The 21,095-nt window shown below is 42.1% G+C and overlaps 2 protein-coding genes across 4 annotated transcripts in view; one reads left to right on the top strand and one right to left on the bottom strand.

Annotated features, from left to right (window-relative positions):
- The window catches only part of NDRG1 (N-myc downstream regulated 1), a 40,506-nt gene extending 31,185 nt beyond the window's left edge, over positions 1-9,321 (top strand). The window contains exons 9-16 of the mRNA XM_027684434.1: positions 520-576; positions 1,530-1,633; positions 2,017-2,073; positions 2,943-2,994; positions 3,750-3,797; positions 5,311-5,346; positions 6,678-6,729; positions 7,475-9,321. Of these exons, the coding sequence (XP_027540235.1) occupies positions 520-576; positions 1,530-1,633; positions 2,017-2,073; positions 2,943-2,994; positions 3,750-3,797; positions 5,311-5,346; positions 6,678-6,729; positions 7,475-7,740 (672 nt within the window). The 3' untranslated portion in view covers positions 7,741-9,321. The remainder of the gene's footprint in view (positions 1-519; positions 577-1,529; positions 1,634-2,016; positions 2,074-2,942; positions 2,995-3,749; positions 3,798-5,310; positions 5,347-6,677; positions 6,730-7,474) is intronic.
- Positions 9,322-18,192: 8,871 nt separating this feature from the next.
- Positions 18,193-21,095, bottom strand: part of CCN4 (cellular communication network factor 4) — a 36,095-nt gene continuing 33,192 nt past the window's right edge. For 2 of the 3 annotated variants that reach the window (XM_027684508.1, XM_027684506.1), the window contains 2 exons: positions 19,709-19,902; positions 18,193-18,568 (listed from right to left, as the gene is read on the bottom strand). In XM_027684508.1, coding sequence (XP_027540309.1) covers positions 18,269-18,568; positions 19,709-19,902 — 494 coding nt within the window. In that variant the 3' untranslated portion in view covers positions 18,193-18,268. The remainder of the gene's footprint in view (positions 18,569-19,708; positions 19,903-21,095) is intronic. The other variant, XM_027684507.1, reaches the window with a different exon arrangement.

The following is a 21,095-nucleotide window of genomic DNA, read 5'->3' as shown; positions in this document are numbered from 1 at the left end:
GAAATTTAGCAGTAGACCCATTTTGATTATCTCACCCAATGTCTTGCTGTAGTTAAATTTTTCCCTATCTGTGCCACTGCCTTCTACCTGTCAAGTATTGCTAAACTTAGGAGTACAGCAGGTGATTTTTATTCTTCTGTCCTTGCAAAGCAAGAGCAAGTATTGTGGTTTATGATCTTAAGGTGTCAGCTCCATTGGGTCATCAGTGTGGGTTGTCAGGGAGGAGATTGGGCAGTGACACCCATCCGGCTGGTTTGCTTGGTGTTCCTGCAGAGAGTGATTCCATATACACCTATGCCACTAGTACTGTTTCCTGAATAACTACATTAAAAAAGACATGAGTCACTCAAACATAAACAACCCCTAATGGTGTTATAATTGAATTGGGGGGGGGAATATCAGTCCAGAGTATTGTACATATAGAAACAATGGAGATACATCCATTTATGGGTAATTAGAAGGTTTCAATTGTTCAAATGTTGTGTTAATAGCAGATACTTAGATAATCTTGCTGTTCAGATTTCAGGTTGGACAAACGCTTTGCCAGACATGGTCATTTCACATCTATTTGGAAAGGTAAGCATGTTCAAAAGATTCCTCTGATGTATTCAGTGTTCTGTATCTACCTCCTGGTGCTGGAAAGAGAGGAGAAACCTTCACTTAAACAACAAAGGACAGAGTTAAACTGTGAGATAGGTTTCATACTTGCATTCCCGGTATTTTGGAGGTGGTATGCTGCCATGGGGCTTGCTGTGTCCTGAGGGCTCAAGTGTATCTCAGTTGTGACAACTCTAGTAGGGGCAGCTCTAAATCCTACTGTTTAGACAGCCAACACTTAAACATGAGTATAACTGTCACATTCAGCTCAGGACATGAGCACATTACCCCACATATTTTTTTTTTTTATATAACCTACTTGTAGCTCTGACAGCTGGTTATTAGTACTAATGGCACTCTTCAGTGCAAGCCTAATGGAAAGTACTGTAATGTTTTCTGAGGCTACTTTGCTATGCTTGAAACTGTTAGTAAGTGCAATGGAAAACTCCATTCCAGCAGAACAAGGGACTAATCTATAAAGACTTTAGAACCAAACTGTTTGAAAATGTTACTGATTGAAGTCCTTGGAGTTTAGTTATTTACAATTGTGAAATTGAGTTCCACATTACATATGTCTGTAAGCTTTCAACATCTACTTTGCCCTGGAAACATTTATTAGGCATCTTACTCTGAATCTTTTTTATTTGTTTTAAAACCTCACACTTGCCTGACTGTAACCATCTGCACTACAGCTGCAGGTTTTGCAACTGTGAGATCTTAACATTACAACACACTGAAGTTTTAAAGTGAAAATTGTGGTACTGCAATTACAAGCTAATATTAATTCTGGGTGACATCATGCTGGAAGTTGTCCCTTCCCTCAGAGTGCACCCCTGGTGTGTAGATATGAGTCTGATATGCAGCTACTGTGCCATGTCTTCAGATCCTTTCAGAAAATAGCCCTATTCTGAATGATTCTGTCTCCACTTTAGGAAGAAATTCACAGCAACCATGACCTGATCCATACTTACCGTCAGCATATTATTAATGATATGAATCAAACCAACCTTCATCTTTTTGTCAACTCTTACAACAGGTAATACATTTACCTGATTACTAACTGGAAATGTTTTAAGAGGCTGTCTAGGTCTTTAGAGACAGTATTACTTGTGTGGTGAAATTGTGTGTTCCCCCAGTATAAAGTTCTGCTTAAGAGTGCCTTTAGGAATCTCAGGTGGTTTGCTTATGGGAGAAGACCTTGTGCATTTGTGGGGTGAAAGATGGTACACTGGGACTAAACCAAGACATTGATCCTTCAGTCTAAGTATGGTTCTACATCAGTTATGGAGGTTACAACATGTATCAGATTAAAATAACATGTGAATGTCTGTGCTTTCTCTAAATTAGAAGAATATGGAAGTGTCTGTAAAATCTCAGTGTATCAAAAGCCTTTATCCTCTCCATTATTTCTTTTTTTAGCCGGAGAGACCTAGAGATTGAGCGCCCTGTTCCTGGAGTAAATGTTGTCACCCTTCAGTAAGTATTTTATTTCCTACCAGTTTATTTGTACATGATGTGAGATAAGAAGTGCGATCAGTAGATGCATTGCAAATGCACTGCAGAACTGTAGTTGCATGTTCTTATGTGCTGTAATGTAGGAGATGAGAGGTTACTGCAAGTCAGGGACTGCCATTAGGAAGATTTCCTCTCTTCAGACTTGACAAACATATATTAGCTGAAATGGAAAGTTAAGGGGTGCATGTGCATGTGCAAACTTGGGCTTACAAAGTACTTGAAAAGTAGATGTACTTATCCTCATGCAGAAATATATTGTAGTTAATGGAAACAACTGAAAAAAACAACCCAAAACCATTTGAAAAAACAACCAAACAAACATTCAGGAAGATGGAGCAAGTATGAGAATGATTTTGAGATCTTCTACTAACAGCTTTTCACTTATGCTGCAAGTTGTGCAACATAACAGTTGTCAAGTCCTGCTCAGCTGCTGATGGTTTCACACAGGAGACTCTGCTCCTCTGCCAATCTGTTTGGAATGGGATGGACAGATCCAAAAGTTGGAGCTCAGGGTCCTGGAGGTGGGGGTGAGACTTTGGTGCTGATGCTTACATTGAATTTCTTATAAAGCAAGGAATAAGAGCACTGGCAAGGGCTTATTTGCTACCTGGTGAGGAAAAGGACAGGTTCTCAGGCAAGGAATCAGTGCATGCCAGTAGGTCTGCAGCTAATGCAGTGGATTTGATGTATGTTTAAGGTGTCTGGAATACAAACCAAATCACTTCCACACACTTAACTGTCTCATCCTTCCAGCGACACAAAATGCAGCTTAGGGCAAGTCTGGGCTGGATCACAGAGATAACACTGCTCCTGTCTGTGCTTCTTTGCAGGTGTCCTGTCCTCCTGGTGGTCGGTGACAGCTCCCCGGCAGTGGATGCAGTGGTGGGTACACTGAGCCTCCTTTACCACCGTGCTGAGTGATGGGTGGGTGAGCCAAGCAGCTGCACAGGGCCAGCAGAACTCCTGCCACACAGCAGCCTGGCTGGCTATCAATCCAGCCCAGCTGGCTCTCCTCTTCGACTGCAGGAGAGCTGCCATTAATCCCTTGCTGTTTGTGCCCTCTGTGTGTGCACCATTATTTAATAGCTACCATGTTAGGAACAATCACCACAGCAGTTCCAGTGAACCGCAAATATTTTCCTTCAGAGAGGGATCTGCTCCTGGTATTTTAACTTGTGTGGTGCTGGAGCTGTGCCCTGGATCACTATGGAAGCCAAGAGCTGCTTTTTGACCATTATAACTCACCCCAGATGACTGGATGACTTCAAATGTTGTGCCTTAATGGGCATGCCCAGTCTGCTGGCCCAAGGCCACATGGCTGCTCACCACTTGGGATGCTACCAGATGACCCCAAATCACAAGATAAACAACACTTGTTACCACTGGAGTCCCAGAGACAGATGAAAAATCTACAGTTCCCAACTAATGGGTTTGTATATGGAAAAAAATGCAGTCAGAAAAGTGAACTGACTTGGGTTTAAAGATGCATATATGTATACATAGTCCTCATACAGAAGCACAAGATACTCAGTTTACTCTGTATTAAGCCAGAAAACAGGATTTTTAATCTGTTTTCGTCTAGCAGCTCATAATTAAATCTTGTGTACAGTGCCTTATGCTGCTATTCTTTTATTTAGGTTGAATGCAATGCAAAACTGGACCCAACAAGGACCACACTTCTGAAGGTAATAACAAAAACTGATTTTTCAAAATAAACATTCCTCTCATGTAAAACCAGTTGGATTAACTAAAAGAAAAGGCAGAACCAGAGTGATATGCTGCAGTAGAAACCAGTTCTGATGTGAAAAGACAGTTCCTTCAGGGTAAGAGTATTTTAGTAGAATAAACAAGACTGGAGGCTTCTTGTTGGGGTCAACAGTACAGAATTTTTCAGCTCCTCCATTTTAGGAGCATTAGGGATGAGACTTGAAATGCTCTGTATTTCACACACCCATAATGAATTTGACTAGAGCTGACAAAGCTGATCTTGAGGTATTTGGAAATGTTTGAAAAAGCATGGAAGGGAAGTGCAAACCAGCTCATTCTGATCCTGTTACTTGCCTGTCCCTCAGCAGTAATGTCAGACTAATTGATAGCTATTGACAACTGACACATTGATCAGCCACAGTTTGGTCATCCTGTCTTTTATGAGGGTACAGTCCAGGATATCTTACTGTTATTTTCAGAAAGTTGATAAAATGCACTTCCAAACAGCAGAACATGATGCAAAGGTTTTGGCTGATGCTTGGCATTCAGAGGATGGGTGCAGTTTTCAGCTTGTTACTGATGAAGTAATAGCGTGCAAACAGCGAAACAAGTTCAGTCATGCTTCTGCTGTGAACTTCTACTGCATCTCTTTATTGAACTGGTCAGTGAAAATTATAATAATGATTTTTTTTATTTTTTTCCAAATGCTTTTTCGTCCTAACGTTGCGGAGTTGCACTGCTGCCCTATCATGTTGGGCATGAGACTATCTCAGATGCTGTATCTGTGGCCAGCTTTTGCTCAGTCCAGGGATATGGCTGATGCCAGATCCCATTGCAGGCCTGTTTTGCTGCTAACTAATCCTAGATAGGATTTGGGATTTCCTGTAATTTACAACTCCACTGTTTTGAGCTTGTGGTGTTCCTTGGAACAGGACTGTTTTTGTTGGGTTGACTTTGAGGGGTGGAGTGGCAGGAAAAATGAAGTGCTCCAAAAATACTGCATGCACTCAAGATAGCTTTTCTCATTTGGCTTTCCCTGCTTCCCTTGGCAAGTCAGGCTGATGCTTGCCATCCGCAATCTCAGCAAATTATTTTTCCCTCTCACCTCTGAGCCTCAGGTGTTTGTTTTCTCTCCCCTGTTTGTCATCCAGGTCAATACAGAGTCATGTTATTGTAATTCAGAGCTGAACTTGTAACCAGGACTATCAGGCTGGTTTCTAAGAAACTGGTAATCACTGCTAGTAAAAAAACACTTGTAGCTCCAGCTGATTCTTTGCCTGACGGTCAAGAAACTTCAGGGTTTTCTGGGGTGCACTCATAGCTTTTATAAACGTGTAACAGCTTACTTTGTGTTCATCCATGTGGATGTTACTCACACAACAAAAGGAAATGTTTCTCTGCCAGATAGCTAAAAAGGTCATTTTAATATATCCTGAGCACAAATGAGTTCCTCTGGCATTGCGCTAACTGGCTGTTCTCATCTCGTTTCAGATGGCTGACTGCGGTGGGCTCCCCCAAGTTTCCCAGGTAGGATTTGGCTGGCGGAAATCCTACTAATCCTGTTCTGCAGTGTGTCAGACTGCAACAAATGGGTGTTTTCCTGTAGGGTACTTGCTGTTCCCAAATGTCAGCCAAAAGGATGGTTATGATTTCATGAATAATGATGTCAATTGGTCATCTGAGCTTTCTTTTTTCTTAAAAGAGCAGTGAAGCACAAAATTAAGATTGGGAGGGGATATTATTTTCACTAATAAAGTCTTAATCAAGTAAAGATCTGAGGTGGGAATGCAGAGGTATTATTTTATGCCTATTTACTAAGCAGATGTGGATTAAGGCTTGAGCACTAGCATTTTGAAAACAGTCTTATTTGGACTATTTATAGCATAGATCAGGAAAGTGGAGGCAGGAAATAACAATGTTATGTTCTTGCATACACTGACTCTGCTTGACTGAGAATGAACTGGAGTTTCCAAAATATATTTAGGCCTAAATTCAAAGTTGCTAATAAAACTAGGGTGGGAAAGTTAAAATTTACCTGTGTTCTTGTGTCACCTCGCTAAAAGAGTTGACTTATTAATCAGCTTTGGAATCTAACATCTAGACAAATTTCTAAGCAATATAATGTGGGTTTTGTGAACTTAAGGAAAACTTGAATTTGTAATTGCCTGCAGCTGAAGTCCCTGGACAGGTAGTGTGTGCTCCAACAGTGGAAGTCAGGAAAAGGCTTTTTTTTAAAGCCACACAGTAGTATGTGCATTGCTTCTGCTATGCAGAGTCCATTCTTTACAGTGATTCAGGTAGAATACAAAAAATATTTTCATGTGCAATAATTGAGATTGTGAGGCTTATGTGGCCACTGTATCAGCAGCAGAGAAAAACGGGGAGTGCCTCATTGCAAGAATGTCAATCATAGGCAGTCGTGCTTGTGTATTCCTGCTGAGATTTTTTTGCCCTGTAAACATAACTATCATCTCTGACTAGAATTTGTTCTCTGCTGATTAGGAATCATTCAGTTACTGACCATGCATGAACTGCCTTGTATATTTTGTGAGGCCAACTGTTTTACTTTGGTTCACCTGCTTCAGTAACTGCACAAGCAAAGTTTGAGCCAGACTTGTCACTTCTCTGGAAATCTCATTCTTAAATACTTGTGTCCATTTTCTAAAATAATGAGGCAGGGGAGCGGTCTAGAGAGGGGAATGGTGGATTTTTTTCATAAATTAAGCTTTCAGAGGGTCAGTAGAGCCCAGAGAATATTTGAGAACCCTGTTAAGATAGGACATTTGTGACATCTATGACACTATAATGTAACTAACCCACTGAGCACTGCCTACAATAACACTCTCTCTCTTTTGCAGCCTGCCAAGCTTGCAGAAGCTTTCAAATACTTTGTTCAGGGAATGGGATACAGTAAGTATTGGTTTTATGGAATGATTGATCTGACTATCAAAGTTAATTGGGCATTCTAAGCACCCAGAGTCTCTGATCTCAGATGTGTGATCTTTGCCCTGTTGGATGTGCATTTGCAAGGGGAAAGAAAAAAACACCTCTGGTATCTGGGCAAAAGTTTTTCAAACCGAGTGATGTTATTTAATAGAACAAAGCTTTTTGGACAGCTGAACTCCCGAATAGCTGTTTTACTTTATCTTGATGTTTTTAAGATGGATATTTGTAATAGTGTCCCCTTGTGGCATCACGGGAGATATGGTTCATATACTGCATGTAACATTTAAAACCTCATTAGTTCAGAGGTTTCTTTGAGTTGTAGCTGGGGGTTTTTTTCCACATATGTGCTTCTGGCAGCTGCTTCTGTAGATACATTTCCAGCCTGGGCTGCCAGCAAAGGTTAAACATCTGAAAGTAGTGGGAGGTCTCGTGGAGTCTCTATAGTTTATCTCTGTATCCTTGCAGCCACAGCAATATGCCATAAAGCTGCCTTGAATCCCTCAGCCCTGACCACCAATTTTACCTCAGTAATTTGGGCTCCTTAACTGTATGCCTGGAGCAGTGAGGGTAGTTCTGCATGTGAGGCTACTATGAAAAGCACGTGTTCAATCTTGAAGGCTTCTATAAGGGTGGTCAAGGTTGGAGAGGAAGGCAAGGACTTCCTTCCAAGCCCATGAAGGAAGGAATTAATGAAAGACTCTTCTTCCAGTGCCCTCTGCTAGCATGACCCGGCTGATGAGGTCCCGCACCGCTTCTGGCTCCAGTGTAACCTCTTTGGAAGGACAGAGGAGCCGGTCTCACACCGGGGAAGGCACAAGGAGCCGGTCTCACACTGGGGAGGGAACAAGGAGCCGATCCCACACTGGGGATGGTTCCAGGAACCGCTCCCACACAGACACACGCATTGAGCTGACACCGAACTCGGCAAGCAACGCTGAACAATCAAGCCCCAAGTCCATGGAAGTGTCCTGTTAGATGGATGTGGGAGGTTTAAACTGGTCACGGTGTGGAAAAAGTAATGGATGCCCCCTGTGTACCATAAAAACGTAACTGGTATTAATCTCAAGCTATTCTGTAGGAGGAACTCTTCACCAGGGTCTGACAGGGACCAAAGAAAAGAAGCATCTCATTTGCTCTATCGTTATTCTTGTATCTCAGACAGCTGCTGCTATTGTGCCCTCCTTCAGTGGATGCCAAATTCTAAAGAATACTTGCCAAAAGCTGATGTGGTTGTAAACACTTCAGAGTCAAACCAGAATTGCTCAATACCCTCCTTTAAAATCAAAGCTGTTACAGGCCCCTTTATCTCTTATTATCTTGAAGTAAACTGGCACAATTTGAGATGAGTTTCAAAGAGGGGGAGAAAAATATTACGGATTACTTTTATGAAAGGAAATGAAACAAATGTGTTATGGCCTCATGTTGAAGCTGGAGTTGAATTCATTGTATATAGCTTGACTTCAATGATAGAGAAATTAATGTATCGTGCATTTATAGGCCTTCTAATTCATTAGTATTCAAGCCTGTTTTCCTATGTACAATAATATTCTACTAAAATAGGCGATTTTAATGTGACTTTGAGATGAACTAAATCTTTAAGCTTTTTTTATTTCACTTTTTTTGAGACTTAGTTTCATTCTTCCTTTCCTTCCCCCCTCCTAGACCCTAAAACCTGCTTAGCCAAAAGAGGACAAGATTTAAATTTGATAAGCAAGATAGGATTCCCTGTTTGGGAACTTGGGCCAAAGGGTTTACCATACTGTGGAACTTGGTGTAGTTGTAAGAAGTAGCATAGCCATACATGCCAACAAAGCAGAAACAGCTTGATTTTTTTCCTTCAGGAAGCTTCTTACTTTGCAGCTCAAGTTTTTTGTGTCCAGCACAATTGGGATAAATTTGAAATTCTGTAAGTGAAGCCAGATCCAGCTGTTCTTTGTCAGGAGAGATGAATAACTGGGATGGCATGTAATTAGATACTGTATGTTCAACTGCCACTAATTACTAAATTTGAAACTGATGAGATCTCACTGGTGCTGAGAACTGTAATCCACAAAGTGGTGGAGCAGCAACACTGTATCTCTGAAATACAGTGTCTAATGACTGCGTAAATGTCATGATCTGCTGGTTCTGCATCTTTACATAGCCTCCTGATACCTTGGGTTGCTTTCTTTGAAGCTAGTGGCTTGATACCTTTCTACCAGTCAGATTTTCACAGTTGGGTGTTCTTAAATTTGTCCTTCCATAGATAGCAGGACAGGATTTCCTGAGCTCCAGTGCATACCTGCTGAACTGCAGTCCTCACACAAATAAAAAGCTCAAAGCCCGAGCAGCTAAATAGCAAATGATAATACTTTGGGATTGCTTGTTCAGAAGAACACCATCTAGGTTACTTTATATTGACTAACTTCAGCTCTTGTGTAGAATATCCGTAATGGTTTGTGGGAAGAACAGACAATTTCCAGAAAGAATAAAGCTATTGTGTAAAGTCTATCAAGAAAAGTTTCTTAATGAAGTATTTGTATTTATTTCAAAACAAATAAATTTGTAACTTTGCAATGTCTGGTGTCTTCATGTTTTACCAGGAGTACAATCTTTCTCAGTCCAAGTATATTCTTATCCCTTTGTATCAATGAAATCTTTTTTTCTTTTGCTTATACCTCTGCCATTACCTACTCCTGTGCTCAGTTTTTTCCCCCCTTTCCAGCCTACTATTTATACTAAGAAAACACCATGCATTTCAGCATTTTTATTGGCTATATTAATACTAAAGGATAATTTTGCTCTAAGAAATATAGCAAAATATTAAGCCATGATATAGAGCACTATTTGCTGTTTGAAGTTTTTTCTTTGTCTCTCTGGCTATAGTACTGTCTAGTGCACAGATCTGTTGTCTGTACACTGATTTCCTCACTGGAGCTGGTGCCATGCTCATTGTATCCTCTCTGATGCCAATCTGATCTGTAAATCCATTGATGTGACGTGTTCTTCGTGAATAGCTGGAGGTATGCAGGCCTCTTGACTAAAATTGCAGATGCCACTTTGAGTTTCTAAAGGCATTTCTTTTTGGACCTCTTACAAGAATCTAACTTCAGAAGAGTAAAGATTAACCTAGTGACTTACCTAACATACTGACGTTTTCAGGGACAGGTGGCTTTGTGACTTTGCTGGGACTGCTTTGGGCTGCTCATTCCTCCTGTATCTCAAAAAATCTTGTGATAGGAAGAGGCAAAAGCAAATATTTGACATGTCTGAGCCAAGGCTCTGCTAGATGTGCTGATTCAGCAGTCATGATTGGACTGATACCAGCAAAGGGCTTGATTTGGTTAACCACAACCAGTGCCAGTGAAAACAGGAGGAACCTGTGCCAGTTCATCTTACAAAAAGAAGGGCAAAGTTATGTTCTTTGCTGAGCTTTTCTGGGAATGGCTAATCATTCCTTCCACAAGGACACCATGGTGTGCCTGTCAAGCCCAGGCAGTTTATTTTGGTTTAATGGGGAGGAATGCATCCAAGGCTTCTTGCAGCACAAAAGGATCTGCGAGCACTTCTGAGCAGCAAGGCGTTGCTAGGACCGCTATAAATGTAAGCTTTGCAACAAAGAGTATTCATTTGGCAAAGAACAGTGTGTATCTGCAAAGAAAAGCTGGAGGGCAGCACAGAGGAGTCATGCCTTACTTTTTACAAGGAGTTATGACTCCTCTTTCCCTGCAGTACTGATCTCCTGGCATCTTTAACTTGTGCTGTAACTAAAGAGCTGCAAGTGGCTTTCAGATTTATTAGATTTTTTTATAAAAACCCTTCTTAGAGCTTGCAAAAGCTGATTCCTACAATATTATTCGAGACGGAATTAACCTGGATAGTGTAGTGTCACTAAGCCAGAAAAGGTGAGCTGAGGTTTCACTTTTTTCTCCAAATATGAACGGACATCAGCGGACAAGGAGCTCTTATGGCACAGAGGAAATTCAGGTTCGATAAAAGGAGGTTTCCAGAAAATAACCAGTTCCCATCTCACACTGCTTTTGGGGTTATAAAGGGTGGAAGAGAATAGAATGGGCTCTCAGGGACCATGAGGCTTCCTGATGCCATCAATATACCTCAATACCAAATCTTTGCTGTTGTGGTGCTCTTCAAAACCACTAATAGAAAGGATGTCATTGCTGAAATCTGGGTTCTTTCCACCTCTGTCTGGGCCTTGACATCTACTGTACAAAAATCTGGCTGAACTTCAAGATGTATTTCCCCTTCCCTGTCCTTGCAGAGAAGGAATGGGAGAAGATGTGCCAATACCATGTCATGGCAGCAGGACTTTTGTGCTCTTTAAAAGTCTCTATAGATTGAACAGCTGGAAACTTTAACCTAGATGTGTTTTCAAGGTTTATGATTAATGTCATATGGTGCAAGTGATGGACTGAGCTGGAGTGAAAACTGTTTACAGCAAAGCTGCTTATTTTTAGTCTCTAGTGCATGAATCCTCTTCATGTCTGTTTTTGTATCTTGGGCAGAGTATCTGCTGCAATCCTTAACATGCTGGTAATGGGGTCTGTTGCATCCACCAATTCAGCACTTCGAGCAGTGCTGCTGCAACTTGGCCCTCCCCCTTCCCACATGCTGTCTGCTTTTTTTTTTTTTTGCACTATTTTGCACTACTTCACATTCACTGGAACAGAAAGCCTCTCCTGGTCTGTTCCTATGAACAGCTGCTTTGATGTGTGGATTTAGTGTTTCCACCGAGCCAAATATAGGCTTTATGTTGGTAGCCAATCATTGCTATGCCTAATGTTTAAATAACTGAGAGAAAGGATGTCAGGGTATTTTAAGAGCTCAACCCTTCCCCCTCAGCCCTTTGTAATAGACAGACACAGCCTTTCACTGTTTCTATGTATTGCTTCATTAAGGGTTTCATTCATTTTATAAACAACACAGCTGCTGACCAGTGTTAGGGGGGGAAAAAAAAGGAAAAAAGGCTTCTGTTTCCAACTGCCAAACAGTTCAGTGTCTGTTCCCTGCAACTCAGCTTGGGGATCATTTGCTTACTCTGCACTCCTGGGGGCTGAAGGAGAGTTGTCATTTGGATGTCATCAAGAAGCAGCCCCACATCCCATTTGCTCTACATGTTTTTACACTGGTGGCTGTGGGATGTACATCATACACTGGATGCAGGCATCACTAGGCGTGTCCAGAAGAGCCCAGTGGTTGGGAAAGGGGATAGCAGGCAACTCTTGCTTCCCAAGCAGTAGCATCACAGTGAGCTATGACCTGCAGCAGAGCTGGAAAAAGTATCCTTGGATGACCTGCCACTCTCTGCAATTGCTTATGGCTGGAGTGGATTATGGTATTCAGGCCAAGGTCAGTGTGTGGAGGGGGCTGGGGAGGGAACGGCTATTTGCTGGGCAGCAGCACTGGGGGAGGGCTGGGACAGCTCCCAGTGAAGCCTCCACGACCAACCTGCTTGTAGGGTTTGGTGAGCCTGCACTATGCAAAGGTGCCACCCAGCTCTTTGTGCAGTGGTGACATGCACACTGTCACACCCTCCCTGCTGCACCTCAGTCCTGCACGTATGTCTCTCCAGCTAGGAAATTGTTATTTACTGACTGATTGCAATGTGATTTCACTTATTTTTAATGATGAAGTCACCAAATAAAAAAAAAATCTTAGTTCTTTACCGCCAGCTGCCAATGTTAAACATTGATCCCATGGTGATTCCCTCCCTGCCACTCATGCAGATTTGGAGCAGGGGAGGTCCTACAGAAGTAGAGCCTATCACAGGGTCAGCACATCATTTGGAAAGTGCACAGTGCTCAGGAGATGATGATGGTTTTCCCAGACTAATGACCCTTCAGGCAAGACTGTGCACTTGGCAGCTGCCACATGGGCAAGCACAGGGCACATGGAATTTCTGGTGCCTGTAGAGGCAGCAGAGAAATGTGGTACCTTTGATGAAAGCTATTGCCAGAGGCACAGTTTTCTGGAAAGTGCTTAAAAATGCAGATAATTGCCCTTTCCAGTCAGTAAACAAACAAACAAACAAAACCAACCAGCAACAAAACAAAACAAAAATAAAGCACACTAAAGGAGAAGGCTGGAAAGAACATGCTTTCTCACCTAAAATTCCAGGAACTGTAAGCAACCCCAACACCAACCCAGAACTGTTCAGGACATGAGGCCACTCACAGTGTTTATGTTCCTACCATGGCAACTAACCTGCTTCAGGCTGGAAGGCAAACTTGATTTGTGGGAAAACTCTACAAGTACATTTTTCTAGAATTAAAAGGTAGAATCCTTACTGGGGTTAGTTCTGAGGATATGTAAATTAAGGGATATAGATTAATGAATGCTTTCCCCTATGTCTTTAATGATCTTGTTTGAACAATTTTGGTATGTATGGCTGCTGCAAATAGGTTACTCCTGCAACCTCTCAAGGGAGCTGCTAACAAAGGCATGCTTAGGCAGGTTGAGAACACACTCCACTTTGCTCAGGTACTCTAGAAGTCTGTCCCAAGTCCAGTAAGGGGAAAAAAAACCCAAACAAATGTAGAACCAGAAACAGACCAGCAAACAAGAACATGTGAGTTGGGGAACACCTGGCTTTCCCAAGCTGACAAAATATTCACACTGAAGGAGATACTTCCACATCATCCTTTTTTGCCATATTACTGGCTCTTTATTTGTATGTGTCCTCCAGTTCAGGGCTTTGTCACAGATTGTGAATGCACACTTGGACATTGGCCAGGCAAGGAGATCAGTAAAGGAAGAGAACTGCCAATGGCAGACATATTTCACTTCCATTTGCCTGCCTAAGCTTCTAAATGAGGTGTCAGTCATCGATTCACTAACCATTTACTACTTACGAAGTTATTTAATATCTTTAAACCATAGCAGCAACATGCTACCCAAAAAAAGCTTCACCATGATGCTTTACGAACAAGTAATGTGTTATATATAGCTGGAGTAACTAAGGCTGACACTGCCAAATCAATCTGGTTTTCCTATTAATTTTTCCTATATGAAGTATATGAAGCTTACAGGTATAAGTGTAGAACTGTTAAAACAGGAAAAGTCACAATTTCAGTAGGTATGTGTATGGACACGTGCCTCTACGTAGTGAGAGCACTGTCTATATCAGTTTAATAAAGTGTTTGTTTTAAAACTCCTTCAACAAAACTTGGACCAAAAAAACCTCAGGGTTTAATTTACAAGATGACACAGTGTTTCTGAATTTTTTGTTTTTCCTAGAGTTTTACGTATACACAGCGCAACCCTAGTGAGCACATCAAAAATATTGCAACTGCACTACACCCTGTTTGCAATCACATGCACACCAAAATGGTGTTTTAATTTCCAGCCAATGCTTCATGAAAAGGTATTTGAATAAATTTCATGCCTGCTTCTTCACTGAGTGGATAACCTGCTTTCTAGGATTCCCAAACAAGGCAGCTTCAGCTACTGTACTGACTGTGTTGAAGTCCCTACAGAAGGCTAATGGCTACGCACACTGGAGCTCACTGGAGTTTTGCTGTTCATACCACCAGGAGTAGACCTTCAAAATCCCACCCTCCATCCTTGTCCCAGACTACAGGTCTAACAAGATAATTGCTGTGAGCAGAATGTGTGTCAAACTGTCTTGGCTTAGGCTTGATTGCAAAATTGTCACTCCCATCCTTTCTCAACCCTTTCCCAGGACTGCTGCAGCAGAGGGTTCTAGCACCAGCTCTGATCCTGGTATCTCCTCAATGCTATTATTGTTGCTTCCTTGGGTTATGGTATCACTTTCAGGTCCCAACAGAGACCTGGGCCCATTGTACAAATCTACAGAGAGCATCAGTTCCTGCTGGAAGAGTTTTCACTCTGAACAGAGGCAATGAACAGTAAGTAGGTCTTGTTCTGACTCTGAAGTATTGAGAAAAAGTGAAACCAAGGGCTGGATCCATGAAAGCCTTTGAGGATCTAGATCCTGAATATATTTAAACAGTAACCACAAAATGCTTTTATAAAGATATATGATTTGCCCAAGCACAGAGGGAGCCAGGGAGCTGAATCTAAACGCTGGTCTGTTGCCTTAGTCCTAGTGCTAATCTTCTTGTAAAGAAGATTAAATCTGTTAGAACAAAGGATCTCTGACGCACCACAGACTGAAGGTCAAGTTCACTGTCTACAGGTGATGCTCTTCCCTTTCAGGGTCACCAGAAAAAGAGTTGTAAAAGCAGAAGAGTTAATGAGGCTGTGCTTCCTATAGATTTGTGTCCAACCTCCCCACAATTTACAGCACTATTTACACTATTTACAGCAGTGCAATAACCACTATTCCCTGTCTGTAATTGCTTCAGCTGTGCCTCCTCCATGGCTGCTGGTTTCCAACTGGTGCATCTGTTCAAAACCCCTTTACACTGCTGCTGAGGTGTTTGGGCCACACTGCAGACATGTTGGACAAACTGGCTGCCTGGCGGATGTGCATGGGCTTGACAGGGACAATGTGGTGGTCCTCTTCCCTGTCCTGCTCTTTGGTTTCATTTTTTTTGCAGGAATTGCAACGCTTCTGAGACCTTTACACTTCTGCCTACTTTGTTTGGCATTTCCCACAAAGGGACTGGTTGACAGACAGACAAACAAACGGATGGTAGGGTTGCATATGCCTTGCTTCCTTAGGAAACCAGGCTAGAAACAGAAACATCTTCGGTACGTTGGGCAAGATCTGTGGTTTCCAGGCATTCACTTCACTAAAAACTGACACGCACTGGAGCTGCTGGTCATGCATTAGCTTTCAATAGCTTCTTTTATCTCACAGTGAAAGCCATGTGTTACAGCCACTGCAGCATTTCATTGAGAGGGTTACAGCACTAGCTAATTGCAAAGCAAAGCAAGCCTGTTGAGGGACACAGTTTTTTGAACATGATCTGATCCTGGTTTTGTTTCCTTATGTGTACATGTAAAACAGAGAAAGACTGTACATATAAACACACATTACACATGCACTCCTTTTTATGCACCAAAGACTGCACCATAGGAATATATATATGTAAATATACACACATATATTCATGGCCACATTTCTATGTATAATACTGCATATGATATTATATAACTATGTTCACATAATATTTTATAGATGCATATACATATAAATGTATATATATGTATATATTTTTATAGATGCATTTACACACATACATATGTATGTATACATATATATATATGTACATATACACACACACATATATATGACATTTTAAGATGGGCAAGAACTAGAACACAGGATTCCAAGCCATATTTAAGGGATCTTAAGTATGAGATTTAAATATTTACATTTAAATATTGAGAGAGAGATCCTAGTATGCCTTCCCTATAACGTCTCATGACAAACCATTTTGCCTTTTGGAAAACATTGTCAATAATTTCCGCTTCCTGACCAAGGCCTCTTTTTTGTATGTTCTCATGGCACTTTTTTACCAAGGGGTGGAGTTTAAAATGTAACGTTCTCAGTCTTGCTAATGCTGAGGTCTCATTTGGGTGGAGGTGAATAGGTCATATATGACCTCTGCTGTCACATCATCCAGGCCAAAGCAGTCATGTGGCTGAATCTTGCAAAATACTGGTGGCTTCAGGTTCCTTATCATCAGAGGAACAAAGAGGAGAGAATGTTGAAACATGCAGAGAGGGATCACCCTTCTTTTCTGCCACTGGATTCTTCATGGAAGCTTAAAGAAAGAAATAATAAACGCTTTGAATTGAGGATTGGCCCAACTCTATGGGAAACATGTGGGCAGAATTCTTATATACAAACAAATATGTTATTGGAGTTAGCAGCTTTTGAAGATACACAGCATTTTTCCTAGTTGTCTTTACATAGGGACGACATTAATTTCAGACCACTCACGAGAACTTTTAATTCATCATAGCCAAAAAGATTTATATCTCCCAGAAACTAATCTAGCTTCCGCTGGGTTATCAAGATGGAGACAACTTGCCAACTGAAACTAAAGCAAAATAAGTGACTAATTTAAAACACCTGCATCATTCCAAGTTCAGCCTCGTACTGGTCCAATCTCCAGACCATGTGTCAATCAGTTCTACAGTGCCATCAGGGATTTTGGAACAGATACTACAGTTCTCCATGCAGAAACACATTTCTGCTCTCCCAAGTGAAGCAATAGCAAATGTGCCATGGGGCATGGGTGCTGTACTAACAATTTATTGGAAAAAACCCTGGCTCCAGCACCTTTCAGTGATGATAAATGTATTGCTTAGAAGGGTAATGACAGGTTTTTTTCTTCTCTTAGCTGATATTTGCATGTGAAACCACTTCTGAAGAAAATGCTTTACCTTGATGTTTACTCTAAGCCACATCCCAGTTGGAACTAATGCACCAGAAGCTGTGACAAGGATTGCCTCTCCTTCTACATCCACACATTCACAGAGCTGATGGGAAGCTTAAGGTCTGCTTTCTCATTTAGCATATGTCTCCTTTCCTCTACCCCAGCCATGTAAAACAATGATTTGTGTCACTGATAAAGTAGCAGTGGGAAGTGTGACCTGCCTGCTGATAACCCCACGGGGAGGAGGAGGTGGTGGTCCCCAGACACAGACTACACAACTTCTGTGTGAATAAACGGGTGCATGAGGTCTTGCCCCTTCATCTCTCATCTGGCTCTCTACATTTCATGCTTCAGGTCTGCAGAGCTAGCCTAGGAGCAATACATAACCCCTGGATAGAGGATCTATACTGAAAATATGAGTTCTGGGATGGCTGTTTTGGATTCAGAGCATTCGGGCTGTTCAGGATCAGAGCAGGTAGAGAACTGTGAAAATGTCCCTGGAACAAGATACTCCAAGAGATTGAGGTGAATCCAAGGAGAGCAGGACACAGAGGTTCTTGGACCCAGCCTATTGCAGTGAGAGACAGACTCATCACAAAGAGATTTCAGGAAAAACATTCTTCCCCCTAGGCTTGTCCCATGAAATTCACCATGGAGAAGGATCTGACTGAGAATGACAGAGGGGCAGTTCTAGTACTGATCTCAGTGTGACAGACACTAGACTTTAGTCCCAAGGGTCAGACCACCAAATCCTCATGTCTAATGTTAAAAATAAAACACATATGTCAATTTTCCATCTTAGACAACATTGTTCAAAAAATGACAATAAGGGTGTCTGAATCTCATGTCTAAGCTAACAGGCATACTTTTGCTGTCATATTAGTGCACTATTCTTTCCTTTGGGCAATTAAACTGCTGGCCTAATAAATGGCAGTGCCAACATAGCTGTCATTTAAGTCCTGGAATCAGTGCACGAAGGAATTCCTGACTGCCGTTAATGGATGAAGATCTATTGGAGTTAAAAATCCTGCTTGTTCAAGGCCTCTCCAAAAACAGTGTGGCAAAACAAGGATATTTAACATCCTAACTCAGGAAAAAAACAAATTGTACATTGGCAGTGGATGAAAATTGTCCTTTTATTTTAAAACCTCTGTAAAATCAGAGCAATGGGTCAATTCAAGCATTCAGCCAATTTAATTAGCGATTTCAGAGTAATCGTGGTAATGAGCCAAGTCGGCAAAGATGTCATTGGGGTTCCTGCAGTTCAGGTTGCAAAAACAAGCATTGATCCACATGATTTTCCAGGAAAACTCAGTTCCATCTGGGCACTGAAACCTCACTTCAATAGTCTTGGACTTGTAGGGTGTGCAGCACCTGTTGTCTGTGCAGACGCCGCAATATTTGGGTCTATATGGACTTTTGCTCACACATCCTGAGATGGTGTAGTTCATGGGTTCATTGGCCCTGTAGACAGCCAAACACTTCTTTCCAGGCTAAATCAGAGAAGAAAATAAAAAAAAAGAGAGGTTAATATTCAATGCTGACATAGAATCATAGAGTCAACTGGGTTGGAAAAGACCTCTGAGAACATCAGGTCCAACCCTTGATCCAACACCATCATGGTTACTAGACCATGGCACTAAGTGCCACACCCAGTCTCATCCTAAAACCCTCCAGAGACGGTGAATCCATCACCTCCCTGGGCAGCCCATTCCAATGTTTGATTACTCTCTCTGTAAAGAATTTCTTCCTAATATCCAACCTAAACCTCCCCTGGCACAGCTTAAGACCATGCCCCCTTGTCCTACCGCTGGTTGCCTGGGAGAAGAGACAAACACCCACCTGGCTACAACCTCCTTTCAGATAGTTGTAGAGAGTGATGAGGTAGGACATAAAATTCACCTTGCTCTCTATAACTACCTGAAAGGAAGTTGTGGCAGAGTCAGGCTTGGCCTCTTCTTCCAGGTAAATAATGATAGGACAAGGGGAAATGGCCTCAAATTACTCTGTGGGAGGTTCAGCCTGGATATTAGGAAAAATTTCTTGGTTGAAAGAGTGGTTAAACATTTGAACAGGTTGCCCAGGGAAGTGGAGGAATTACCATCCCTGGTAGTGTTCAAAAACAAGCAGACATAGTATTTCACAATGTGGTCTAGTGGGCATGGTGGTATTTGGTCGAAGGTTGGACATAATGATCTTGGATTTCTTTTCCAGCTTTCATGATTCTATGATTCTATTCTATGATTCCTATATTTAAAAGGGTTTGAAGCTGTTAGGAATCCCTAGAGGCCATGACAGATTTACATGTTTAGACCTATGAACCCAGTAGGACACTTGCAAAATGGAGTTCACAGCCACGAGCAGACATTCAGCATTATTTTTCCACTAGCTGAGTACAGGTCTGTCTAAGCCAGCACTGCACACAGCAAGCTCTGCTTACCCCCCTTTGCAAGGACCTTTTGGCTGCAGCTAAAGCTCTCAAGGCAATGTTTTCATACCAGCATGTGGAAGCACAGAGAGGACACATTTTGGAACTCTGTGTAGCACAGTAAATCCATGTAGAAGTGCATCCCTCTGAGGCCTGAAAGCTGTTCAGCAAAAGCTGAAGGGGCACACAAAGAAACTCTTCCCACCTTGATGTGCTGGGTTATATCCACCTCACAGGGCCTCATGTTGCACAAGCGGCTTTCCTTCAGGAGCCGGCACTGGTCGTTGTCGTTTGAAATCCTGGTGGAGATGCCCAGCCCACAGGTCTTTGAGCAGGGACTCCAGGGTGAGGTGTGAATGATGCAGTTCTTCTGCCAGGCTTCATCCTCTCCCTCATAGGCTGTGGAGAGAGTTTAACCCCACATTATTCAGCCAAGCAGCTTTACATATTAAAGACCCTCTCCCCAGCTCATTACAGATTCAGGCCACTAACCCAAATAATTAAACTACAGCGAAGTGGCTCAGCATTCCTGTGAAGCCCCTCATCCCATCCCCTTTGTGCTGACCTACTTGTGTCAGACTCCTCAGCTCTGTGAGTGCTCAGGGCCAGGGCTCATTTCTTTATTCCCCTTCACAGCCTCGCACAAGGGGGTCCTTGTCTGGGACCCCCAGGTGCTGCCACAATACAAATAATTACAGAAGCTTGTGCCAGCGGGTGGAAAAAAGGGATGAGATCTGATCTCACCATGAAGGTTTATTTCTGAGCCCGTTCAATTGATTCCCTGTAGCAGAAAGTGGTCAACAGTCTCTGCTGGATGGCAGAGGGCTTGGGAATCAGCCACAGCCTTTCACTGTGAGGAAGAGCAGTTTGAATAGCTCACAGAGAGCTCAGTAGCCATTTGGAGAAGGGTGGGCTCTGTTTTGAAAGCAGCCTACAACCCCAGTTCAGGTTCTTTCACAGCCTCAGCCAAAGTCCCCTCTGCTTTGCAGGTCATGGGACAGCCCAAAGGAAAAACTCTGGTAGAAACTGCTGCACTGAGCTTGCTCACTGTTATGTTTATTAATATATTAATCACTATACTAAATATAATAAATGCTAGTCGTACTTCTGTAAGAATTCTATTTACAAGAGGAAAGTCAGGCAAGCAAAGTTGTGTTATGCCCATTTTGGGACAAAGGCCATGAAGATATAAGGCCAGTTTCAGTAGTAGATTATTTGAATTTGGACCTACATCACATTTCAGAGCAACTAGGGACAGAAGTGAGGGCTAAACTCTGGTGGACTTAACCCACAAAATGGAAACTGAAGCTTTGTTTTGTGCAGTAAAAATATAGACCAAGGACTGGGGGAAAAAATCCCTTACCACCAAGGAAACAAAATCCTGGTTTACAACAAGCATCCTACATCTCCTTGAGGTTTGCTTTGTGAGATAGTCTAAAATATGGAGCTAATGTGGCTAATGGCAGTACATTGCACTGCAGGGCATTTTGAGGATAAATTTGACACATATGACAAGGTGAGTCCATCTTAAGCATTTGGGACCATATTTGAGGTAAATGGTACCACCTCTGTTCAGTGGGCTACAAATGTGT

The sequence above is a fragment of the Neopelma chrysocephalum genome, unplaced genomic scaffold (assembly GCF_003984885.1).
Source record: "Neopelma chrysocephalum unplaced genomic scaffold, ASM398488v2 Primary Assembly neopelma1_66, whole genome shotgun sequence".
NCBI lineage: Eukaryota > Metazoa > Chordata > Aves > Passeriformes > Pipridae > Neopelma > Neopelma chrysocephalum.
Note: the sequence above shows the minus strand (reverse complement) of the source record. Positions and strands in the feature narration are given on the sequence as shown.